This window comes from Mytilus californianus, unplaced genomic scaffold, assembly GCF_021869535.1.
Source record: "Mytilus californianus isolate M0D057914Y unplaced genomic scaffold, xbMytCali1.0.p SCAF_3, whole genome shotgun sequence".
Classification (NCBI taxonomy): domain Eukaryota; kingdom Metazoa; phylum Mollusca; class Bivalvia; order Mytilida; family Mytilidae; genus Mytilus; species Mytilus californianus.
Genome location: NW_026262679.1, coordinates 38356939 through 38384926, shown reverse-complemented (window position 1 = coordinate 38384926; position 27988 = coordinate 38356939). Strand labels below are relative to the sequence as shown.

The following is a 27988-nucleotide window of genomic DNA, read 5'->3' as shown; positions in this document are numbered from 1 at the left end:
AAACACAGAAGGTTAAACATGTATACAGGTGCCCAACTCTCCCCTAACCTGGGACAGTGGTGTAACACCCACAGCATTAGAACAAACTGTAAAAATCAGTTAGAACAGGCTCATGAAAGGGGTTGAAAAGGGAAAATTGTTTTGGAAAACATATTAGAAAATTGTGAATATTACAGATAGATGTACTAACAAAGCCTCCAAATAACAGTATACCTCAAATTATGCTTCAAGTAATGTTATATAACTTACAAGGAATTCGTTTTCTATTTTGATCCTTCTGAATTTGCAAAGTCTTTCCCAAACAGACAGTTCAACACCTTCAGGATTATTGACATCTCTATCTAGATCATTGATGGCAGATTCTACAGAATTTTTGGCTTGAGCATGTTGTCTGGCAGTAGATGGACGGTCAGCAAAAGGATTGGGCAAACCATGGTCCCCTGTTGATGGTGCTGCAGGAGTATCAAATCCTTTCAGACGTGGAATCCTGTAGACAAACATATATCAGAACTAGAACATTCTTTAACTTATTAGTTTTATACATATTTTTATCCAAATATAAAAGTGTTTATAATGCAATATATCATTTGGTTTACTAGCTGTGTGCTTCAATAAGAGTCTACTCTAAAAGAATAAAATGAAACACTGTCTAAAATTTGTTAAGACTTCATCTATCTGGAGGTTTTTATAATGTGTTATATATGCAAGATTAATAGAATCATTGTATGTGACAAAAAAAAATGTCTAAAGTTTTACCCTTCCAACAAGTTCATATTTGCCCTGTAAGTCTGTTAAGACATAAAAATGAACACCCTAGGAAATATTAATCTTACATAATATTTAAATTAAAACTTACTTAGGTCTACGTCTGAAAAGTCTGTACAGCTGATCCTGTTGTAGTGCTGTTACATCATTAAACTCTCGTTTAAATGTTTTATCCATGGCTTTGTCTTCATATTGCAGATTCTCATAATCATTTTTGTAGGTATCTAAATGTTTCTTTGATTCAATCATTGCCTGTGCTGTCAGTGCCTGAAAAACAAAAATAACTGACATCTAAACATCTGAATAATCTTTTTATAAAACAAAAATTTAGACTAAATATTGGAAAAGTTTCAATCAATTATAAATCCAGATTTATGACAAATTTCATGTATAAATTTTACCTTCAAAGTTTTCTTGTGTTCAACAAGTCTGTTGAGTTCTTGCTCCTGTGTTTCTAACTCCTCTTCAACCAATAATGAGGCTCTCAGTCGGAGAATTTTCAATTCCTCCTAAAACGATATTAAGAGAATTAATTTTGTTTAATGTGTCTCTTTACATTCCAAAGGAAAGATGGAACCTTTATTGAATCATGTTTTTATTTCATTTGTTTTTGTTAACGACCATTAAAAAAGATTAAACTTCGATTTCAAATTTATAAGAGCATAACAGATTTAAATGCATCACATTTAATACTATAAAGCGTTAAAATCTTAGAATATATGAAATCTATATAATTTCTTTATATACTGAAATTTAGTAATGTAACAATTTATAGCAAGTTTTTTTTTTTAAAACAAACCTGATAGACCACCATCATAACTTTGATTTTCTTCATAAAGACCTGAGTTAACATGTCATCGAATCCACCCATACTATCCTGAATAATACTCTGTAATTTTCTCAATTCTGTTTCCAGTTGCTAGAAAAAAAATCAATAATCCATTATCAATAGTCCCAATGAAGGACAGAATGAATCTGTTAACACAATACTTTAGAATAAGAGTTATTATGTGAAGTATATTTTTAAACTTGTTTTGCAAGAACCTTGCAGATTAATTCTTATACAGTTAAATGCAACAGATCATGGTAGTTTTCAACTAGAAAACTATGATTAAACTGTGAGCTAGGGCTCAGTCATGATACCCACGCTTTAAGTATTTGGTAAAAAGGATGTTGATGAGTAAATAAGAGTGATGGATGTGAAGATGCATCACAAGGTTCAGCAGGGTAACTTGAAGCTTGATTAGAAATTTAACAAAAAAATTGATTTGTAGTTCACGAGAAAAATGCTACAAAATTTTATGTGACAGACAGACCTACAGAAACAGGGACAGATCTAAACTTGTATACCCCTTCCTTTGGAGCAGGGGTATAATAAGCTTACTATATAAATTCACATAACTGCCAACTATTGGAAACTTATGTGGGTAAAATTCATTATCTATATAGCAGCAGCTATAAAATATATAGACATCAGTTTTATAGCCATTCTTATGTTCAACAGCATTTATCAAAATAAAATTTACCTTGCGATATTTTTCCCTCTCTTCATTAAGATCTTTCACTTTCTGTTCAAATTCTGCAGCCAACCTCTTTTCATCTTCTGTCCAGTCTTTCTGTTCTTTTGTCTGCATGAACTGTGGTTTTGGAATATCCTTTAAAAAAAAATCGTTTCCAATTTGAATGTCTTATAAAACAAATCAGCTTTATTTTCAAAATGTTCTGTAGATAAATAATTTTCTTTGGAATGATATTCAAAATAAGGTTATATTCAGAAAATTGGATTGTCTCCCTTTAAAAATTTCCTTTCAGACCATTTCTTGGTATTTCAATTCAAAATCATCCGATTAATACTTTATTTTCCTTTATATGCTATACAGGAACTACAATAGGATAATGACAGACAAATATCTTAAAAAAGATTTATATACCAAAATACAGGAATTATACTTAGACCTATGATATCCAAACACAATCCCGTGCCACTGCCTTGCCTGCAACCTCCCGTCAGTGTTAAAATGTTATGATGATGTGATATATCGTTTGATCTTGAAACTTTCATTCAAGTTTTGTAAAATTCCATGAAGATTTAACAAGGCTATCTTTAACTTAATTTTCGGACTAAAAAAACAGGTAAACTAATATTTTTAACAAAAATATGCATCAAAACACTTGTAACCAACCTTTTTGAGTTCATCCTCTTTTTTAATCTCCAAAACACCACCCATCATCATGCCCAATCCTCTCTCCCTGGCATTGTCACCTTTCTCTTTAAGGCGTCTCTCTTCTTCCAATTTGTCTTCTTCTTCTTTCTTCTTTTTTTGTTCTGGTGTTAGATATTTCTCAACCTTAACCTTTAAAATGAAATACATTTATTTAATTATAATATTGCATGTATTGGTATTGCGAATGTCAATATACATGTATTTCAAAAAAAAAAGGTTGAGCCTTTCAAGGAAGACAATTGTCTCACCCAAAAATATATGCAGAAACAGATGAATTCTCTTCAGCCATTTTGAAGGAGTTATGGATTAACAAAATGAAATAAGCAGAAATGAGTTAGTCTATGCTTTGTAAAGGGAAAACCCCAAAAATCAATGAGTTCAAAAATCAAAGTACCTACTATGAAATTTCAAGTGCTGTGGAAGAATCTATGCCAGTTTAGTTGAATTCTGTCAAGTCATTAATTTCAAGGAATTGCTGATTAACAAAGTACAACGTGCAAGCAAAAATAAATTCCTGAACAGAACACTTCTGTCATGCTGTTTTCAAGTAAGTGCCTATTAATAAGTATGACACAGAAGAGACACCCGTGACAGACAACAATGCAAGACATTAGAAGTGATCCATATGTGTCAGCCTAGCTGGACACTGTCAGAAACCACAATATGAATGATAGATTAATATAGGTGTTTAATTTTGGAGTCTGTTTCACTGAAATTTACAAACATCTTTTTGATGTTTATCTTTCAATGAGTTTAAAATGAACAACTTCAACTGCACACTAAATCATATGGATATAGTATAGTTCAATGAATAAAATATTGAAGAAATTATACAATCATTGCATATTTTGGTTGTTTTATTGGGTGATCCTTTTTTTTATACAAACCTCTTCATCTTTCACTGTTAGAAGTTGTTCAGGTTCTTCATAAATGCTAAGTAAAGGCAAAATGATTTCTTCGTCTAAATCTATGTCATTCATGATTTTCTTTATACGCTTATTCTTTTCTTTTATTTTGCCTATTTCTGAGACTTTTTTCAAATGAATGTCATCAAATTCTTTGTTAAATGCAACTTTGATTCTGTGAATGGCATCCTATAGAATATAAGTAAATATAGTAAGTAAGTGTGTGACATACTGCATCATTCATTTACTTTGACAATTAAACAAACAAATAACATGTCAACAGTGGGTATGTGGATCTTTTGGCAATTATTGATTGACTATAAATATAGTTCTGATTATGAATTCTCTAGCAAACTAAATGGATGTCCCATCTTAATACAAAACATAACAACAATTTATCAATTCAACCTATGGCCCTGATGACTAATGTGTGCAAAACAAAAGATGCTTTATTTGTACAAGAAGTATATTTTAGGTCAACATATCACTTTCCTACATTGCACAAATAAAATATATACCAGTAGAGAGGAGTTTTTATGCAATCCCTTCTTCTGAGGTCAATTTTTAATCATAAATAGGAGTTGGTGGTTGAGATATGATTCGGTAAGAGTAATTCTAGTTGCTAAATATCTTTCTCTCTAAGGGGGAGGGAAAAAAGAAATTAAAAAAAATGTAAGTATAACTTTACGCCACACGAAAACTCTATAATGCTGACTAACCTCAAGTAAAATGATTTGGTTGATTTTCTGTTCTCTTGTATGAAGATCGAACTGACTGTAAAACAAATCACTTCCTCCACCATACTGGGCACCTATTCAAAGAATACAGTGAAACAATTATTTCAGTTCATTACTTCATGGCCATCAAATGTCATAAAAAGTAACCACATGGTTCTTCCTAATCTCCAGTCGGAACATTTGATGTTGTTTCTTTATATGTTTTTTTTTTTCATCACATAACAAAATATTTTCTGCTGATTTTTTAAAAGTCAAAACAATAACATGATGAAAAATACAAATTATGCTTTGTTATTTTTAAAACTTTGTCTCCAAATATTTTAGTAATTTTCACATTTAACACACCAGTATCTTTTTTTTTTTAACTGAAAAGCAATTACTACAAGTCAAAAAGATGGAAAAATATTTTCCTTGCTGTAAATATTACATGCATGTATCATTAAACAATCCTGTGGAGTAAAATCTTTGAATTCTATTGATCTAAACTAGGGTTTCCACACACCACTACTAATGTCACATGACATCTAGACAACTACTTTGAAGTCATCAGTACTTCGTTTACATTTACCCAATGCCAATTTATTATCTAAAATTACTCTCTATTCTTTAGTAATAAGTTCATTAAATTGAGTGGAAGTTTCTAATTTTCAATGTTTTCTATCATAACCAGAATGTATAGCTTACAACAAAACCAGTTTCACCAGGTGAATATATAAACATGCAAAATGGATGAATACTGGTTCCACAGATTTTACAGTTTTGATATATACTCTGTGCAACATGCAATATGATTAGTTCTGATTGTGAATGTGCATACATAAAAGAACTGAAAAGATTTTTATTTTTAATCTTTTTTTATCATCCACCTTTATGTTGAGAAAGCAGGATTCTGGTCAAGCTAAAGGACATGACAAGTATGAATTTACAAAGGACAGATTGTTTTGGTAGTCTATAGTATTCTGAGACAGTAGTCAGACTAATTGGGATTGACACTTAAGGACAAACCTGTTTTATAATCATCATATTCTGAAATGTAATATAATATATATTTCACAATAACTTATTTCAGAAGAAAATTTCTAGTTTCAATGATCTAGGGTTTGCTTTTCATAATATCTAGTCAGAAAATACAGTTTTGGTCAAATAATTATTCCTTGAAATATTGTCTTTCAAAAAAAGTCAATAGACATGATAAGAAAGTTAAAGGTTCAGTTGCTTTTCAAATTTTTTCTTCTAAGATTCTTTGCAAAGCATTTAAAAAAAAATATCTTGGGTTTCTGTTGTAAGCATTTGATGCAATCATAAAGCAGTTACATTATATTTGCATTCCATAAATAATGTCAGTCCTGTGCACAATCAATGCTTTTACAACCCGATCTTATTACAAAGAGAAGCATTTAGTTCTTATAACTACATTTTCATTTATTAACTATGAAATTATGAGTTACATTTAGATTTTCGTTTGTTTTCCTTTTAATTGATTTAACGTTGTCACTGAGAGCATGTGCAGTCATAGATGTTATATTTAATTTGGAAATAATCCATAACTTTGGAATGCCTCACAATAGTGTCTGCCAATCGAAATTACGGAATCCTTTGAAACATCTATGTAATGTAATTATATAGTTCTGACAATTCCAAAGATACTGATGTTAAATCTAATATTAAGTTTACTTCATAAATATTCTATGATAGTTCCGCATTCATTATATTTTCAACTCAAGATAAGAAAAATTGTTAAAATTTAAAATTCAAGGCTTGCCAACTATTGACAGTGGATAAATATATATTCAATAATGGGACAAAGTCTTAAAAAAAAAAAATTTTCTAATGACTTAAATACTACCTCAAAGTATAATGATATGGATAATTTTGGTGAAAAATCACCAAAATGTGGCTTATTAAAATAATTATTCTGGTCAGAACACATTTAAATGTATGAAGAATTTAAGAAAGTTTATAAATACTGATTCACATATTATCCTAATCTATCCTAAACAATTTAGTAAGTTCAAATATCAATTTCAACCACTAGAATAAGACACCTTAAAAAGAAAAGGGTTACAAGACATATTATTAAACCTATAATCCTTAACTCCTCTATGAAGAAACCTGCGGACATTAGTTAAACCAAAGCCATAGATTAAGCTTTTCTGTATTGTACAGTACTATCATGCTGTACTGTCGGATGTGCCAAACTTACCTATTGTATCTGTGGCTAAATAATAGTCCAGAAAATGTTATTGTATTGTAAATAGATGTTTAAATACCCTGCTACCCAGTCTGGGTAACCCAGATGTAGTAAACTGGCATTTGACATGGTAAACATCAGTTTCTACATGTCCGTTCATTTGTCCAGTTTTATTGGTAATGGAAATTAGAACGCCTACGAATAAATGATAGACTTAGTTCAAGCCAATTAGAATTTAGGTATCTTACATTTTTACAAAAGACTAGAATGAGAGCTGAACACATATTGTAAAGTAGAAAGCCTGAGAGTAAAAACTACCAAACCTTAAACATGTTAGAAAGGGGTGTATTTTGAACTATATAAGAACTATTAAAAAATTGATAGCTGTTTAAATTAAAAGTCCAGGAACCCAAGGTAAAATTTACTGTGTCAGCAATATTTTGGAGCTTTTCCTCTCTAAATAATCTATACACATAGATCATATAAATCCCTACAAGCTACCTAGATGACCAAAAGTCAATTTCATTAACTAGAAGTTTATATAAGTGATCATGAACTACTGCAGAAGATTTAAAGTTTAAGAAGAATTAATTTCATTTAGTAATAAGTAACAGATTCAGTGATCTAAGTGAGGTCAGAAATTTAGAGATTTTGAGAGGTCTGTTAAGTAAGTGAAAATTATAAAGGCATAGGCCATGGTTTCTTTTTATCTAAGTCTGTTGGATTTCCTTTAAAATTTCAGATAGTTTCAAAGAGAATTCAAATGAAGCTAATTCTTCTGAATTAGAAAAAACTTGCAGAAGACTTGAAATTGATTGCGAAAAATGTTGAAATCTTTATTTAATAAAAACCATCTGACAAGGCTTCAACAAGAAAAACTTTAAAAATAAGACTGAAAAAGATATAATAAATCTTCATCAACTATATTCAGCAGTGAAGTGTATACATTAGATATTGATACTACATGTTAAACACAACAAGAACATGTGCAATGTGCATTGACACAATTAAATATGCAGACTTCATATATCTATTCAAGACTAATGTAAATTCAGAAATTTTTGTGTGCATTTATTATTGTCATTGTTTAACTATCAACACAAATGTGAATTTAATTATTGTAATTTCAATAAATGCTGCAGACAAATAATGCTATAAAAAATTGGAATGTGAGTTTTTATTTTTGCCAAACCTATCTCATTGCAATTTTCGCAATAATAAACACATCACAAAAATTTCTGACTTTAAAGAAGTATTTTCTTAATCATTTGATTTTAATCTAGTAAGGCATTTATTTTTCTTTAATGCATGGTTTATTAAAAATGCAAGCATTCCTATAAAATAAAGAGTTTAATGTCAAGAATGTGTAACCAAGAAGTGAAATTTTTCTGAATCTTTATTTGATTTACTTCAAAATATTTATTCAAATCCCAAACGTTTCAATCTAAATGATACTAAACTATATAAAATGCAGGTAACTTAGACAAGAAATTTAAAACAAATACAACATATATATTGTAATTTTCATTTGTAATCTGTAAGCAACATAATAGAAGCAATAATTTTTCTATTTATTATTCACCAGGCAAACAGCACACTCACACATGAATAAGATTCATTTACATAGAAACTAACCTAGACTTCCAGTTGTTGATGGTTTTTCTCCATCTTCATCTTCACCTTCACCAAGGTCATCATCCTACAATGACAAATGAGTTACTGCCCTTGAAAAATAAAATTTCTCAATGAAGTTATAACTAATATAAAGACATTATAAACAAAAAGCTTTATTTAGAGTCACCATGGTTTACAAAACAAGGACATCATTGTGATAATTGTGGACTGCTGAATCAAACCTAAATTCAGTTATACATTTTGCTATGGAACAGCTAATGAGCAACTGAGTGTATGTCTTCAGAAGGTTGTAAAACAACAAAATAATTAACGGTAATGTTCAATATTAATAAAAGGATACTAGATAAAAGACAATAAGACAGAGACATTACAAAACAAATTCACCAAAAATAGACTATTACTTGTTATGGACCATTCTGTGTAATAAAGAACATTTTGTATTGATATAAGTTAATATTTCATCTCAAGATGTGTTGACAACGAAACAACAGTTGCTGATGTAATTCCATTTCATAAGAAAAGTGATGAAAACTTACCATCTTTGAAATTCGTCTTGCATATTCACATGTAATGTACATATAACTCACAATTTACGTGATTAAGTTAGATATGAAATTCATAGAGGATGTTATAATATTGGGAAATGTTTAGCCCCTAGTTCCTTTAAAATAACCTTTGTGAAAAATATCAAGTTAAAAAGTAATTCTCACAGGACAAGTATAATTGTTTCCCCATTCATAAACCAAAATTTTCCAACATCATCAGACCATGAAGGTATAATTAAAAAAATATTTCTCTTCCATGATCAAACTATCCTTATATAATTAAAGAGTCAATTGTAATTCATGGTGCTGTGTAAAAATAAATTTAAACAAGATTGAAATTCTGTGAAGTGTACAACAAGCTGCATCTGTGAACAATTCGATAACCGATTCTGAATGCATGAACTATGAAAAGGTCTACTGGTACAAGAATTTAAATGTTACTCAAAACATTGGTGGATTTCTTTTCAACTTTTCTACTCCATGCTTTTACAATAGAAATATAGCAAGAATTGCTAATAACTTTTTTGTCTTCAAAATATAAATTCAATTTTGAATACAGATTATTTTACGAAACAAACAGTATGTGTAGAAACAAAGCAAGAAAGGACACTTGTTTTTTGTGTAGTGAGCTTAAAAATATCATACATAAAAAACCAAAAATGTAACAGTCAGGAATGTGTTTATTGTAACAGAAGTTTAGCAGATAACAATAGTGAACCAACTGATCAAAAAAATGAACAAGGGAGATTTTGTATTTACAACAATGAATTACTTCATCTGACATTGCCAGAAGAGGTTCTAAAATATGATCACTTCTCTTGTCGGATTCAACCTCATCAACACCTTGAACTGGTTCATCCTATAAAATTTTGTTATTAATTTAATGCATTTAACACAAGTTCTGATTACTCTTAACTTTCATGTAGACTTCCAATCCCCACAAAAAGATACTTTAATTCTGAAATTTTTGCATGCATTTATTACTGTGATAGTTGAACAATGGACACAATGTGAAATTATTCATACATATAATGCTCTTAACATTTAAAATGTGAGTTTTTATTTTTATGAAACCTATTCCATACAATGCTTTCACAATAATAAAAATATAACAAACATTTCAGAATTTACAGTATTCATATATTTTTCTTGTTGTGCATTTTTTTTTTATAGATATTTTCACTTGTCAAAAAGGTAAATAAGTCATCAATAGAAAATGTATAAAATAAAAGAGCCCTATGAACATAACTTTACCTCACTAAAGTGTTAAGTTTATTTTTACAATACAATCAATATATGAATTTGATTTTTTTTAAAGAAGAATACTGAAAAAGTGATTAAATGATGTGTTAAGTGTATGTTGGTGTACTTGATATCTTGAGTGTATCTTGGTGTATTTTACCTCCTTTCCAACGGGTGATGTCTGTAAAGTTTTAAACCATCAGTAAAATTTATCATAATAGATTTCATATTTCAACATTAAAAATGTATTAAACTGAATTCAATACTCTAAATATTGCATTCAATAGAATTAGAAATAGAACATGCTTAAAAACTTCTCAAAAGAGTAAGAAAGGTTTAACTGTTAACATTTAACATGTACATTCAAAGTTAAAGAATTTGTGCTTCATAAATTATCAATCATGCATTACTAGACGTTACCACCCTAAACGAAAAAGGAATTGAAGGGCACTTTTAGATCCAATAAATATGAGAAGCTTTTCCTAAGTAATTTTCTATATCAATCAGGGCAAGGTACACAGGGGGGAAATATTAGATTTCAGATTACAAAAAAAGTAGGTCAAAATCACAAAATTTTATGAAGGACATAGGGTATAAGTGTTGTCAATCAAATTTGTGAATCAAGTTTCCAATAAGCTGTTTTCATGCTTTTCCCATAGAATCCTACATTAAAATGTTTTATATTTTGTCAAGACTGCAATATTGGTTCATAAAAGATAATTTATAATGTTTTTAAATACAGTTCTGAGGACGATTCATGTCAAATTTGGTCCCCATTGGCCAACTATTTGAAGAATAGACCATGGATGCCAAGCCATGAGAAAAAACTCATACTAATCCTATGTCCCAGGTGAGCTAAAAACTGTGAAATTTACAATGTGAACCAAATTTAAAATAGATATTCCATTGAACAATTGACTACCTCTTTAAGCCTGAATAACATTTATACAAAAAAGTTTTTCTGAAAAAATAAGACTGATTTATGTTAAATTAAAACTTAATAAAATTAAGTCAGATTTCATACTTTAAGTATGATTTGTGAATAGCTGTGATTTTATAAAACATTTAAGTGTTGTGATTGTGAACATTCAGTGAGTAATTTACCTGATGGATATTCTCATCTGATGACTGGAATTTTCAATAACAAAGGTTTAAATATAAAAGAGAAGCTTTCTATATCTTATTTCTTTAAATATACTGAGAAGATATATCTCCATTCAGTTCAGTAAAAAAATATATATAAAACACTGGACAATTTAATTAAAGACACTAACATTTTTTCCTTAACTGAACCATGTGACAATTCTATTGTAATAACAAAACGGAACAAGTTAACAAATAACACTTCAACTGTAAACAAACATCATAAACAAATCAACAAATTAAAGCTTACATTCTTAGCATATTCATCTTGTTGAATCATACTTAGTAAAAACTACAGAGCAAATACTATGAATTAATCTATCATTAAAATGTCATAATATAAACACCCTAAAAATTAGCAGCATCCACACTTGTCTACAATTGATTCAAGTCAGTCACAGTATTAGAGCATAAAAGTTGAAATCTTGGAACTCAGGTAACCCATCCCCTTTTTGATGCTTTTCAAAACCTCTTTGTCATTTGATCTCTGGTGGAGTGTTGTCTCATTGGCAATCATACCACATCTTCAAAGATATTCCCAATCTATTGTGATGTCTGACATTTTGTGCAAAAAAGTTTAAAATCAAAACAAAAATGTTCTTCCTTCATATGTTTTCATGATACTGAACATACATTCAATTAACTGTTAAACTTAAAAAAGATTATGTAAATTTCTGTGCAGTGAATAAATGTCACAAATTGAATAAATATTGCAGTGGCAGTTTGATATATAAAATGGCATATAATTATTTAGCATCTTGTATAAGCTGCATCACCTAGCAACATAGTTATACCACCATGAGGAAGACTAACTGTATATTATAAGTTTAACAGCTTCAGTTCCATGTTTGAACAGTATTAGGATTTGAATTTAGGGCTTCATGAACTTTTTATTATATAATATATTAAAAGGAACTGACTTTTGGTCAGGGTTCATCTGTACATGTTATTATACAACAATGACTACCAAAAAAAGAATGCAATCAAAGTCAAAATACATATAAAGGAGAAATATAATCAAAATATACCTTTAAATTGAAAGATTTAGATAAAACCATCTCAAAATCAACTTCGCAAGATATTGTATGTTGTTTAATAACCTTTAACACCCCAGTAATACATATTTCTTTTTGTTTTTTTATCATCATCCTAATGCGTTTGAAAAGGTTATTCTTAATTCGTAAGCATACTTTTTTCTAGTAGGCTGTTATGTGTTTCACTTAAATCTGAACAGTAAAAATGTGACGAATCATTTCCCTTATTCAATATCACACCATGGATTTAAAAGAGCTCACTTTTTTTATTTTTTTATAAATAGTTTGAGCTACATGTAAAGAAGGTTAACATTTTTTGCTAAATAAAAAATATACTCTGAACCTTACTGGAGAAAAGTATTTGTACCATAATATGTATCCGAATATATTTGTGGTCATATATAAATATAAATTATGTGATCAAAGAATAGCAAAACTCTATAAATAGAAAACCATGTGATTACACCTGGTTTCCTACAGCGAACACACTAATAGCCTTACATCTTTGGTAGTGGCTTTGGTAACAGGTGCTGGGACATTTTTCTTCTCCTAAATAAATCAGCTAATGTAATGCCTTAGTGTTTATATAATGAAATACTATGTAAAAACACCTAAAATATTAAAATCCCTTAAAAATATAAAACTAATTTAACATCACATAAACAATTATTATCATCAGTTTATATTTATTAAATCACAAAATAAAAAAATGAAAAAAATTACCCATCACACTTCTATCTCCCACTAATCATAAACTACACACTTTTTGAATGAAAAAAAACCCCAAGACTATGAGTTTGACATCCCCTGAAAACTGAATATATATATATATATCTTACCGCTGTTGTTGTTGGTCTGTTGGCTACTTCTATCTCAGATTTCCTAGCCTGCAACAAAATAAATATATAACATTACTATAGTAATATGATCTAACCCGTCACTTCAAAAAAATGTTCATTGATCTAAGCATGTTGCTTTTTCATTCATAGGAAGTGGTGCTATATTAAGAGAATGTAATTGTTATATCCATTCTCATTGGTCCAGATGTCAATTGACCAAATGAAGCAATATACAAGACCAGAATTTCAATTTCTTAACATTGGTCAATTATCAAAATTTATAATTGCAAATAGAATAAAAAATGTCAATGTTATTAACAATGGTTCATTTCATTTCAAAACAAAACCTTTATAGCTTGCTGTGAGGTGTGAGCCAAGGCTCCGTGTTGAAGACCGTACTTTGACCTATAATGGTTTACTTTTATAAATTGTGACTTGGATGGAGAGTTGTCTCATTGGCACTCATACCACATCTTCTTATATCAACATTAACATAAAAATGTTAAGAAAAATAGCATTGTAATTTACATAATATGTTTAATCAATTTCCACATCAAAATGCATGGTTATAAATCTTACAGCTAATTCAGCCAGTTCTATCTTCCTCCTTATTGTAACAGTATTCAATAACTTGTCAAATTCTTTGGATCTCTCCCTCATTGGGAAGTTACTAACTTCCAGGTTAGAGTAAAATGCCTATAAAAGTAAAAGTAAATGTAATATATAATATATAAATATTGTATATAATGGCAATAAAATTTATTGATAACTAAATGTTTATTTATGAAAAAAGGAGAAAAGAATACAATTATTAGATTTAAATACACCCCACCATCCATAAATAAATTTCTTATATGTCGAATATAAAATGTGTTTATTACATAACCTTAAATAGACAAAAAAAATCAGTACCTTCAAAGGCCCCAGTTTTCTCCATTTTTTCTCCCAAGTTTTTTTATAGCCAACTTTTCCTAGTTTTTGATAAAAATATGCAACAACTTATCATTAATCCTCCTAGAATCAAATAAAACTTTCAATGAAAAACGAATTGATACATTTTCGTTGATACATATCCCTAGGGAGATTCTAAATTGAAATAGGAAAACTAAATGTCTGTGTTGTTCTTGTTACCATGGAAAACTACAACTCACCTGTACTGCTCTTCCTTTGACTTTCATATCATCCCAGCATTCTTTCTTAATCATCTCTCTCAAATATATCTTAGCCAAATTGTCAAACTCAATTTCTTCTCTCACCTACAACAATTATATACATGTAAATATTAAAACACAAACCTAAATCTACTATGTTAAACCAAATATTGCCAAAATGTGGTAATTTTGTTATTTAATCATCGGTATGTCAAGGCAAAGTTTCACAGATTTTTTAAATTTGTACCTTTTATTATTGTGAATATTTCTTGCTCTTATATCTGATTGCAATTTTTTCTTCCTGAACAGACTAACAAGAGACAGTTTAAAACTTGTTTGCTTCAATGTTGGACTGTTTCTTTAATAATGAAAACAATTCACTTTTCCATCAGTTAGTTAAGGGGAGATAATTAACCATATCTTTTTATCACTTTAGTTGGGGTATTGAGTTATTATGCTTACTCTTTGAACTTCAGAATCAGCCTCTGTCTGCAATCTGTTTTGTTCTTCAATGTCAAGGTCAAATTCATGACGTCCAAGTTTCTCAATAGCTGGTAACGTTTCATTCTGTTTCAACATTTCTTGAATCTAAATAGAAAGCAACATTAAAGATATACACAGCACTACATCTCTACTTGGAACTTGAACAAAAAGTGCATTCATGATATTTTTTACTATAAAGAGATAAAAAAAAGTTATCCAAAAGATAATTCAAGCAAAGTAAAAACACTCCTTTTGGCAAACAGGAAGTATAACATGGAACAAACTGAAAACAAGTCACCTGGTATGGCATACCAGATGATACTTGGTGCAATATTTTAAGCAGCTATTACTTGTATTTGTTGAGAAAAATTAAAGAGAATGTGTTACTGACAGGAGGACACAAATAGTGGGGGTCTACTGTAAACCAACTAGTTTTCACAACTTTCGTGAGTAAAAAATAAAGCAATTATAAACCGTTATGATTATTACAAAAAAGGATCTCCTCTTATGAGAATCCATCTACAAAGTCAGAAAAAAGGGAAAACAAATTGTTGCAAAGTTGACAAGAAAGAGCTTAATGGGAATAGTTGTCTCATCATACCATATCTCCTTATTCCTATATCTATGGGCATCATGATATCTCTCTATAGATAGCATTCAGAATGAAGTTATAATAATAAATGATAAAGTAAAAATCTTACTGTTCTTCTCATATCCCTGATCTGTATTCTCAAATCTTTCTTTACATCATGATACTGTGCATCTTCAGCTTTCACCCACTACAAATGACAAAGAATGCCAAAGTCTTTGTTATAAATATATATACATATCAATGTATGAAGTGCAGAATTCATTGACACTATCGTTATTTATTTGTCAAATATTATCTTGGTCGTGGGTGTCATCATTTTGTAAGATAAAGGAAATAAGAGTACGGGAAAGTATTTGTTGAAATGTACTAATGTATTAAAAGTGTGAATTTTGTTTTTAGTAGTGGCTTTTTGAACAATGGGTTTACTTTTTTTTAACACATGCAAACTATGCAATCGAAATTTTAACAGAATAAACTTAAAAAGTAAAGATAACCGAATGATACCTCAAGTTTCTGCATATCTTGCCATGTGGCATTTGTAGCTGCTGTTGGTGTAGGTGTTCTGTAAATCTCGTCAGAAGCCAAAGCTTGCTCTAATGCTGCTCTTTCCTAAAGGTATATAAAAAAAATTAATTGCTTTTACAAAAGCTGTATAATTAATAACCTATAAATCAGAACATATAAAATTCAGAAAATATATTTCTTGAAATAATAATGACCAAATCAGACAATGATTGCATCATTGAAATTATTGATATTTAAACAAAATTCTTGATTATGGATCTGCTTTTTTTTTCAATGTTGATGGTTTTTAATAAAAGAAAAAAAAAACAGATTTACTAATTAAACTTTGACATTTTTTCTATTAACTTTTATCCTACACTTTGCTTTTCAGTATTCCTCATAAAAGAATGATTAAAATTATCTTTTCAAATGCAAATGGTATGTCAGATTATCAAACAAGTATCACCCATATAAAAAGTTACATTTCAAAACTCCCTATGTTCCAAGCAATGTGTTACTTTATACATGCATGCTCAACATTACCAGATCCTTGTCAGTAGGTTTTACATACTGTGGATTCATTTTATTTTCATGGGTACCAATTTTTGTGGATTTAGTGTAACTTGCATTTTCGTGGATATTTGATTATATGGTTTTGCAAAAGACCGCATATATTACTATAGAAAATTTGTAATTTATTGAACATTTAAATTTGCAGTTCCCCTGTACCTACTAAATACGAATCCACAGTACATGAATTGTAGTACAAAATGGTTATAATCTATCCACTGACAAAGACATTGATATTCACACTCAAAACACCATTTTGAAATAAGCTAAAATTATAAGATGAAATCATACAACATACAATTAACAAAATACAAATATTACATGACACAGTAATAATGATCTATTTGCCAACATTTGATTAGTTCCCAAACTAAATTTTCAGTACCAGGTATTGGTATGTCTGTTTAAAGATGTGTACATAAATATCTGTACTTTACATTAAGTATTGCTTCAGTTTCTTTTTAAGTAAAAAGTTCAGAAATTGGCAAATACATTTCACAAATAATAAATAATAATGTGAGATAATTCACAAACACCTATTGGTTACAGAATAAATAAGCATACCACAGGGGTCATACAAAGTAACATTTTCAATAATAAAGAATGTCATTAATCCATTAAATGCAGTGTTCTCCCGATGGTCTATTAGCATCATTGTAATGTGACTGTATATTACTTAAATGTGATGTTATCTGAAAATTTTGGGGGAATGAAATTGCAGTTTTTTGTTTCTTGCATTATGGATCTTAACCATTTTGAAAAAAAAGGCATAGAACAAATGCATGCTGCTTTACAAGACATAAAAGAAAATGAGCTTAATTAAATATTTGTGGTAAAAAAGGTAAAGAAAATATGAATTGAAAATATGAGGTACTTGACAGGCTTGATTTTTTACTTGCAATTTGAAACAGATGCTAACAACAGAAGGTAGCTGTTAAATCAAGCACTAACTTAAAATGACAACTCCAAATTCACTTTTTGTGTTCTTTCTAAAAAAAGGGAATTTCATATACTGTGTATGACCCCTTATAAGCATACGTTAATCCCATCCTTTGCACTCAGCATATAAATGTACAACACCAACAAGACCTGCAAATCTGTCAGGTCCACAGCAAGCTGAAAGAAAGAAAATATTATCACCATTTTTGTCATTATTTTACTGTCAACCTTTTCAGACTGGTCCATATCAGCTGATGCTGGTCGAGATGATCGAAAAGGAGGTACCCAGTCAGACATTTTTCTGACCACTTCATCTTCATCTTTCTGTCCCTGCATTAACTTTGTCTTCCTTGCTCGTGCTGATTCCATGGCTGATTTAGCTTTTCCTATTCCTGAGGATGAGTAGCTTAAAAATAAAAGAAATATCTGATTTAATTTAATTTAATTTAAAAAGTATGCATTTTTACAATAACATTAGCAAGGTAAAACTCTCTTTTTTTTAAACATAATAAATTGTAGAAATGTTTTTATTCTCTTTATTTGACAAACTCTGTCAACACTTAGTGGGTAAACTGAATATGCTGTACTGTTCCAAAGAAATTGTCAAAATAAATTTCCTTTTAATTTGAGAGTTCACAAAAATTATCATGTAATTAGATGAAATGTTTTGAGTTGTTTAAACACAATTACAAACTTGCTAATCATCAAAACCAATTATAAAACTATCAAGACTGCCATTACTCTTTTCAAAAATTGATTTGAAATTTTTTCTTTGGAAAAGTTGATGTGCCATTGGGTGTAGGGCCAGGTTCAGCTTTCTTTTACTTTGCTTCATAAATCTAATACTGTAAATTCAGAAACTATTGCTTGCATTTATAATTGTGTTGTTGAACTGTGGAAGCAAATATGAGACCAATTATATTGCAATTTCAGGAAATGCTGTCAAAATTAAAATTTTATTTTTACTAACCCAGAGACGGATTTAGAGGGTTTTCCAGGGGGCCTGGGCCCCCCTTTTGTGGGAAAAATTTGGTTGATTATTTAGGGAATCAGTGAAGCATGACTGGAGCGGACCCCCTCTTAGGCAGTCGGTGCCCACCCACCCTTATGAAAATTTCTGGATCATCTACTGTAACCCATTGCCGTAGCAATTTTTGCACAATAATAAAAACAATGCAAAAATTTATGTATTAACAGTATTTGCAGTCACTTACTTCCAGCTATAGCAGCAGATAACACCATCTTGTCCTGTAGTAAACACACTCTGGCTATCATCTGAGAAAGCTATGTTCCTCACACCACCACTGTGGTAGTCATGTGGTCTGATTGAAATGAAACGGTCCTACAAATACAAAATATCTCCATTTATCAACACAGAAAATCCTAAATGATATCATTTGGAGGTTAACAACCATAAAATTATTGAAAAGTATCTAATTGTGCAAATTAAATCAAATTTTAGGGTAACAATTTTTCAGGATTATATGAATAAATTGTTGTATAAGTATACACTATTAAGTTTCATAAAATTGAAGACAATTATATATTATGATGCATTTATTTACAATACAACTAGCTGATTATGTAGTTATTAATATATTCTATTCAAAGACTACAAATTTGTTACATAACCAAAACTGATGCACATACCAAACTGCCTATTGCTCTGACTTGTACGTAACCATCAATACCATAACTCGCCAACCATTTACCATGTGGAGACAGTAACAATTTAGCTCCTGGTAACTGATGTCCTGGGAACTCTGTTTCTGGTAACAAAGGCTCAGCATGACCCTAAAACCAAAAGCATTTTCATATGCAACATAAACTTCTGTTCAGTTTTTTTTAAATTATGTTTTCTTTAGTATAAACAGAATTCTTATTTATAATGATTGAATATACAAATTGTTCTTTGTGAAATGGATGTAAGAAATTTAAAAAATCAAAAGATTTCACACTTCCCACAAATAGCTTGGCACTTATGCTTTGTTATGTAGTTCCTGATAAGAAAATTTCAAAGAAAATTTCATACATGGCAATTATATGTAAAGTATTTAGTTAACAGAAAATCAAAGATGTGAAAATGCATCCCACTGTATATGATGCTCACATGAAGCTTGCTGTAAGGAAGCTCTGGTTTGTAGTCCTTGAGAAAAATGTGACCAAAATATGGGACCGATACACAGGCAGACAGACATAAAACCAGCATACCATCTCTTACAGTGCCCATACATACATTAGTTTCATTGTTGGAAAAACTGACTGTTTTATCAATTAATCAATATGTTTGCAATGCCATTAGCTAAATCATTGAAATTAATTCTTCAAAAACTGAGAAAACAACTTTTCAAGTCCTTTCTAAATCTAAATGATTTCTACCAATAATGACAAGTGAACAAAATAAACCTTAAAAAAAAACCATTTATTTTTACATGATACATTTGATCTGATAAGATACAGTAACTCATTTCACAAAAAATATTATGATTAAAAATTGATCGTAAGTTATACTGAAATGTGTATGACTTACAAGTAATTTTACTCTTAAGATTTTTTGTGAAAAGAGCCGCAGATGTTTCCCCCTAAATCACATTAACACATATGTCACAGATGTTAAAAACAAACCCTTTTCCACATCATTATATATAATAATTATTGATTTCACATCATGCCTGCAAGATCATCACAGCAGACTATAAGGTTGCCACCATTTACTATCATTAGTTAGATTAACTTTAGTTTTCAGCAACATAGCAGTATTATTATTATTATTCAAAACTTACAATCTCAAAACCCTTTATCTAATCTATGTAATGAAACGACCGAATAAAAAACACACAAAAAATTGAGCAATGATAACTCTGCTGTTAGAGGTAACATAAATTAATATCATTATTACATCAAAATCACCAAATTCTGGTGTGTGTTCTCCTTCTTCTGCTTCAAGATACTGCAAAAATACAAATACATTTTCTGTTCAACCAAATCTTTTAATGTCAAGTAAAAAATGGAAATCATTATCTTAGTTAAAATTCTAATACGGAATCAGGAAAAAAATCCCAATAAGATGAAAAATTTGACTTCAACCAATGATTCAATTGAATATTTTCTGTAAGACTTGTCCTGTCATTGATATTTGATACTTCTGTAGTTACCTTCTTTGGAACCTCATCGGGCAATGATATCTGGTGTAATTTTTTGGTTTTCTGGGACACAGCAAACAGCATGTTTCCTTCAGCTACAGCACCTCCAAATGATGGTATTCCAAACTTCAGTACCATTTTCTTTATTGATGCATCTTTAAAATCACATTTCAAACTTGTGACACTCTTCCTAGGGTCTGTTTGAAAAATAGAAAGAAAAATTAGAATTTTGAAAAATATTTGGTGAAAAGATTCTGTCATTGTTGAATAGAAAGATTGGACAGAACAACTGTTTACACTGAGATATGTCTTACCTACATTACAGCAAAATCAAATACAGAACTTAAAGAAGCTGCCATATTATCTATGGTACTGTTGATTATTACAATTCCTGGGATACGAATTTTGGTAGATTTCGAAGGTAAAGGTAAACCAAGAATTTAAATGTTTATAATGAAGTACAATATTTCAATATACTTATATGCAGACTTTGACAAATCCATGAAATCAAATATCGACGAAAATACATGTTTTCTCAATTCAAGGAATTGGTATCCACAAAAATAAATGAATCCACAGAAGATAATATGGAAGTGGATATCCCTTTTAAAGTACCAATATGGCTAACCTGATAAAAAAAACTTAGCACTGAACAACATAGTAAATTTAAAATCAGAAGTGTTTGGTTAAAAAATTAGAACTTGCAATAAATGAATTTCAAATTGGTGCATGTTTCCATACATTTCAGATATTACAATACTTATGTTAATGCAGATTGACCTCAGATGAGGTGACCATGAGGACACCTCATAAAAATCTTAACATAATCCAGAAGAAAGTATGAAAAGGCTTTCCAGCTTTCTTGAACTTGAAAATAAAATAGTATCATAAATGTATAAAATTAAATCATTTAAATGTTTACAAGACATTATTCAGGTATCAGTAATAATATTTTTAGTTTTGTCTTTCAAATTTTTCCCTATGCATTCATATTTCAGGAATTTAATTAATAGCAAAGATGATATGATACAAGATGTCCTTAAGAGAGATGTTGATGTTGGCTTAGTCATACATCATTTTGGGTACAGCCGATGTTCATATTTTATTTTACCATCATACCTTTCAAGATATCCTCTGGGAGCTCAAAATACAACAGGGCATCAGCACCATTTCTTCTGTTCCCAGAATTATTAGTTGTGATAGAAACTTTTACAACACCGTTGACTGTAAACGTTGTAATAGTCAAAATCTCCCCTTCAACAACTGTAAAAGAATTCTGAATTATTATGATAATGACATAATTTTACTAAAACCAGTTTTTAAATAATATTTGACAGTACAGATAGTAAATTTTATGATTTTCAAAAACTAAATATTTCTTAGAGATTATTGGTTTGTCCATTACCTGTGTAACCAATGGGAGCAAAGTCTTTGGAAGCCCTTCCATCTATTACAAAAACTTGTCCATTTTCTGCTCCAGTAATCAAAAAATTACCATCAACATCATACCTGCAAGCATTAAACAGAAAACAATTCTTGGGAATGTTTTTAATGTAAAAATCATCATCTAAATTTATAATATTAACAAGTGCTTACTGATGAGCAGCTTTCAAGTAAATAAAAAAAAAACAATGACCTTCAAAATAGAAAAAAAGTAAATGTTTGGTCATCAACATGGAAAAAGAATAATCGTATTCTATAAATTACAAAAATTGGTGGCTGTGCAAATAAAACTGTTACAATTACCTAATACATATGTACATCACTGAACTATAAAAGTTTGGTCATACTGGCCTTGTGACATAGATTTTGACCATTACTGAACTATAAAAGTTTGGTCATACTGGCCTTGTGACATAGATTTTGACCATCACTGAACTATAAAAGTTTGGTCATACTGGCCTTGTGACATTGATTTTGACCATCACTGAACTATAAAAATTTGGTCATACTGGCCTTGTGACATAGATTTTGTATTATGTAAGTCTGAAAAAGAGGCATATTGGATACCAAGGGGACATTACGAACTCAAAGCAGACAGAGAGTCCAAAAAAACACTTTATATTTTTAATGTGTTAAATGATGAGTTTCCTGTTGTTCTTATATAAACAAATACAAATTTTCATATCAAAATACATTTAATACAAAACTAAACAAAAAAAAAGGCCAACATAGAGGGGTGCAGCACCCTCAGCCCTTTCTGTGTTCCCCTCTACCCTCTCTGTGCACCTATCTTTGTCTTTTTAGTTCTGTTCAATGCATTTTTGTTTATTCTGATGGAAAATAAATACTTTTCAGTCCAAAGAAAATGATCTTAACTACTTGAAAAAGCTTTTTATGATGCAATAAATACTACAAATCCAGCCTAAATACAAAATTCTGTTCAATTATTTTAAGTTTTTGTCTATAAACATGACCACATTGTCCCTTGTCAGACAAGATACTGAACTAAAGGTCCCTTCATCTTAAATAGTCCTGACATTGCAATATCAATACCATCAACTTTATGTCCAACTAAACCTTAAAACTGCAGAGGAACACACAGATCGACAGCTACACAGACCTAAAAAAGCTCTTTAGGCAGTTGTGAATTAAAATTAAAAACATTTTTTTTTTATTCTAGTCATAATTCAATAAATCATCAAGAAATAAGAAAAAAGGATGGCTTTTTATTATTTTTATATTTACTTACGTCAAATTTGATACAGGTACATGGTACATTCTGGTGCTTTTTATAATTCTTGGTTTCTGAACATTAGTTAGATCAACAATCATGACATGTCCACTTACAGTACCAACAGCTGCAACATGAGTTAGAGGACTACAAGCCATACATGTTGCCTGTAATGGAATAAACATTATCAATAATAGTTTACAGTGAAGCAAATATTTTAGACCTTTGGTACTAATTTACTAGATTATTCAGGTTTCTGATAGAGAGATAGCTGCATGATCTGGTAAGTTTTTCCCTAGGCATTCATACTTCCTCTTCATGTCAAGTCAACAAAATATTCCATTACTGTGTAAAAAGATCTCAAACAATCAATCAAATCTAGTTGTTCTGATATGTCTATTTATATAAAATTGATGCTAACTAAAAGCAGATGTGTCAATAACTTTTATTGGTTAATATTTTTCTTAAAATGATATAATTTGCATCAACTGATAACAAATTAAAAAAAAAACATGATTCCGGATTTTATACTGGATGAAACCTCTAACTGTAAGAACAAACTTACTGGAACTCCAACAGACACAGATGAAACAAACTTTCCTTTGTCCATAGTCCAGACTTGTAATTCACCATCTTCTTTCACACTCTAGTTATTAAAAAAATAATTATCAATTAACTTTCAATTCTGAATAAAAAAGTTAAAAATAAATGAATACAAGAATCTTTGAAAAAGAGGTTAAATGGAATCTTATGAGGACAATTACTAGTGTAGCATGTGTAATAAATTAAATAAATAAAATACAGTATTTCAATGAAAGAACCTTTAGTGAGCAAGCTAACAATGTGATGAAGGATTGATGGACTAATATTCACTATAACAATTTGTTACAAAAACATTCTGTTTATGATTTTTTATTATTCCTTAATTCAATGTAGAAATTGAATACTGTGTTCAATACTTTTACAATGGTAAATACACTAAATGCAGATTGTAGAACCAACTTCAATAAAAGAACAGAGTTCCAATGTCCCCGCGTTGCACATATTTTATATTTCCAAAGGGCAAAACTCTTTTAAAAAAAGTTGATCTTCCACCATTATAGAACTTGTCCGAGATATTGCTGTTATTAACCTATAGTATAAGTTTTATAAAAATCTGGCAAGAATTGTACCTGTAAGAGCGCTAACAAGACCGGACAGACGCCCGGTATTTCCATGTCCCCCCGCAACGCATTAAACGGGGGACAACAAACATCAAACATTTTAATACTTTAAGGATTTGGATAAGGCTAAAGTAGAAGTTAATATTCAGCATTTTTATAAATCGCCCTATTATTAAGATAACAAAGTTGAACATTTAAGTGAGTTCCTGATGATATTGATGAGTTCATGACTTGAATAAGTGGACTGCAAGGATCCTTAAAATATACAATTCCCTACACAGTAACTATGAAACAAAAAAAGACATTGACTTATCTGTAAACTTACTACAACATGTTCATTTCCAGTAAGACATCCAATACCCATTACTGTTCCCCAGTGTAAATCTTTGAGTAATTTGAGAGAGTTTGGAATCCCTGCTTCATACAGATGTAGAGATCCCTAAAATAGAAAAAAAATTAAACATTATAGACCTGTTAATCATTGTTATAATTTTCAGTATAAAGATTTGATCTGTTTCTTTTGTTAAATTCTACTCCAGAAACTCCATTCTCTCTTTTCTGCCTCTTATGTTATTGCAGATAATGCAATATTATAAAGATAAATCTCATACAAATATAAACAGATATGTCTGAATCAAGGATCCGGAAATTTTTTCACACAATTTCGGTCATTTTGAGATGATTGAAAAGTTGGTGCCCCTTTCAAATTGTTGATGTCAAACTAGATTCATACTCATAGCATCAACGAACTTGTATTGATGTTTCATCGCATTTACTAAGTAAATTTCTTACCATTTTTCTAAAAACCTTCAAGAACAGTTTAGGGAAGGCATCAGTTTAAAATTGAAATGATTTTATGATTGAAACCGGTACGTTTCTTTCGATTTGACAAAATTAAAACCTGGAAGTTTTGCGATAACATTTTAAAGTACGAATAATTCTGGATTCATTTCCGGGATTTCTTTTGTTTATCAAATTGACAGGAAATCACCGGCTTCTTTTTATTTTATTACCTTTAAAAGTGTTTGAATATAACAGATTATAGTTGCACTCGTTTATTTTAACATGAAATCAATTTGCATTTTACGATTAAATTTTTAATTTGCTGAAGACAATTTCAAGCATGCGTATTACATAGTAAATAAAGCACATGTGTTACTCATGAAAAAATACTTTTTTCTGCGTCAATTAAAGTAAGGTTTATTTTTAAATCAGAATTTATGATTGTCTTTGCTGAAAGTAATTAAATAATGAATACACTTGTCAGGGAATTTTAATTTGTTAAAGATATTATTCTGAGCTTGTGATCAATGTGACCAATTGTCAGGTGTGAATTAAAACCACAGGTAAAAAGTGATTAGTGATCATTAGCCAATGTTTCCCGGAGGCATTGATATAGATATAAGAAGGGCCCTCAGGATTATCAAACTACTGGAGTGACAGTTTTATTACAGGAAAGGGATTATAAACAAAAACAAGTGATCACAAGTGGAAAATGGCGATTAGGAAACCCGATTTCAAACATAAGTTAATGAAATGACCGAAATTAATTCTGTTAAAAAATAAAATTTGTCCTAAATACAAATTACTCGTTTAGGACATATAGCTTTCATCTTAGGACATGACTGGCAAATATGACCGTTTCCGGACCCTTGGTCTGAATATCATTGCCTGATTTGATCCAACAGCTATGTCTTTTTAAAAATAGGATAATATATAAGTACATCTGAACCAGTGACAACTCTACAACAGATTTTATCCATCGGATCACCAGTGATGGTGATACAAGGCTATAAACACATTCTGTATACATAATTCGTCTAAATGACAGCCCAACAATGTTAAATCTGTAAATTTGCGGAAGCAAATTTTTTGCTCTTCCCTGGCCGGGATTCGAACTCATGCTACTGAGATATCGTGGCACCAAATATATATATATGATTAATACCTGGTAAATATAAATACTGTATATACACAGCATATCTATATGTTTATAATTGGGAGGTTGTTGATTGTTCAATATTACAGTGTTTTATAACATTACCTCACATGATCCTATTGCCAGACGTCTGTAACTAGGAGGGAAGCTCAGAGAGGTGATTGGCTGATTAATATTACATTGTTCTATGACTCTACAATCTTCTGATTTTGTATCTATCAACCTTAACATCCCATCCTGAAATTAAAATTATACTGTTAAGCTGAAAAAATCTGTATCTTCATAATGATTTTTAAGGCTCTTCATAGGATAAAAAGTAAAACAACAAAAATACCGAACTCCAAGGAAAGTTCAAAACGGAAAGTCCCTTAGCAATTGGCAAAATCAAAAGCTCAAACACAAATTGAAAACAACTGTCATATTCCTGACTTGGTACAGGCATTTCCTTATTTTCCTTCTTAGGATGGCTGTGTTCTCCCCCATTTTATTTAAATTACTCCATGGGATTAGCACTGTTTCCCAAAATTATAGCACCACAATTATAATACATTCTATCATAAAACCTATTCAGATAGCACCATGGTAAAAAAAAAACATATATCCTGTGAGAACCCTTAATGGAATTATCGATATTACACTCTCTAAGACAGTTACTGAATTTCTCTAAAGCACTGTCATGAGGATTTAAAATATTGTCTTTCCTCAATAGTTTTTTCAATATTGTCTGCATTTATCAGTAAAACATACTTATAATCAACAGTTGTAAAAGATGCAATCTTAAATGATTAAGCTTTAAGAGAACATAGTGTCAAAGATTATTTCATGACTTCTTACATGTTCATATGTAGACAATACAACTAACAGCTATAAGTTTTATTTACCTGTCCTCCAACATATAATCCTCTCTTATGCAAAACTATACAATCAAAACTGCCTTCTATCATAGAATTGCTGGTATCATCAGCTACAACAGAAAAATTTCATAGCAAATGTTATATGTTGAATGTTCAAATCAAGGATAAAACTAATCTGCCACAAACCTGCTGTGGGTAGTCTCTTGTTTGTTACTCATGACAAAAAAAAACAACACTGGAGTCGAGTGTTTTGTGACGAGGAAAAGGACTATAACATAAATGTCTCTTTAAATGTAATGCACATCTCCATTTATCCATATTAGTTAAGTCAATGGCTTAGGGCATCCATACCACTGTAAATCATGTGGTTACTAAAAATACCAGTATATGAATACAAATATATTTCTGTAGATTATATTTCTTTTTCATTTATTGTTTTGTACATAAATAAGGCTGTTAGTTTTCTCATTTCAATATTTTTACATTTGTCATTTCAGGGCCTTTTATAGCTTACTATGTGATATGAGATTTTCTCATTGTTAAAGGCAATAATAAAAATAAAACAATTATAAAATAATTTAATTTCGAAAACCACACTTATAAAACTGTAAGAATTAGAAAAAGAAAAAACTCTTGTTAGTAATATATTTGAAAATCTTTTCAACTGCAAATCTAATCTTTCAATTTTTAGTTTCGCTGTTATTTGTTGCCCAAT

At 30.0% G+C, this 27988-nt stretch overlaps 1 protein-coding gene across 15 annotated transcripts in view; it reads right to left on the bottom strand.

The window, feature by feature from the left end:
* Positions 1-27988, bottom strand: part of LOC127734518 (cilia- and flagella-associated protein 43-like) — a 53719-nt gene that overhangs the window by 8898 nt on the left and 16833 nt on the right. For 2 of the 15 annotated variants that reach the window (XM_052244421.1, XM_052244424.1), the window contains 31 exons: positions 27301-27383; positions 26525-26656; positions 24806-24919; positions 23883-23963; positions 23336-23484; positions 22049-22152; positions 21763-21906; positions 20656-20840; positions 20400-20450; positions 19151-19294; positions 18715-18842; positions 17702-17906; positions 15992-16096; positions 15597-15674; positions 14875-15000; positions 14413-14517; positions 13841-13957; positions 13262-13309; positions 12924-12971; positions 11350-11373; positions 10406-10426; positions 8459-8522; positions 6836-6850; positions 4615-4706; positions 3878-4084; positions 2949-3119; positions 2292-2420; positions 1565-1684; positions 1167-1274; positions 857-1032; positions 250-487 (listed from right to left, as the gene is read on the bottom strand). In XM_052244421.1, the coding sequence (XP_052100381.1) occupies positions 250-487; positions 857-1032; positions 1167-1274; positions 1565-1684; positions 2292-2420; positions 2949-3119; positions 3878-4084; positions 4615-4706; positions 6836-6850; positions 8459-8522; positions 10406-10426; positions 11350-11373; positions 12924-12971; positions 13262-13309; positions 13841-13957; positions 14413-14517; positions 14875-15000; positions 15597-15674; positions 15992-16096; positions 17702-17906; positions 18715-18842; positions 19151-19294; positions 20400-20450; positions 20656-20840; positions 21763-21906; positions 22049-22152; positions 23336-23484; positions 23883-23963; positions 24806-24919; positions 26525-26656; positions 27301-27383 (3512 nt within the window). The remainder of the gene's footprint in view (positions 1-249; positions 488-856; positions 1033-1166; positions 1275-1564; positions 1685-2291; positions 2421-2948; positions 3120-3877; positions 4085-4614; positions 4707-6835; positions 6851-8458; positions 8523-10405; positions 10427-11349; positions 11374-12923; positions 12972-13261; positions 13310-13840; positions 13958-14412; positions 14518-14874; positions 15001-15596; positions 15675-15991; positions 16097-17701; positions 17907-18714; positions 18843-19150; positions 19295-20399; positions 20451-20655; positions 20841-21762; positions 21907-22048; positions 22153-23335; positions 23485-23882; positions 23964-24805; positions 24920-26524; positions 26657-27300; positions 27384-27988) is intronic. The other 13 variants (XM_052244425.1, XM_052244422.1, XM_052244423.1 and 10 more) reach the window with 13 other exon arrangements.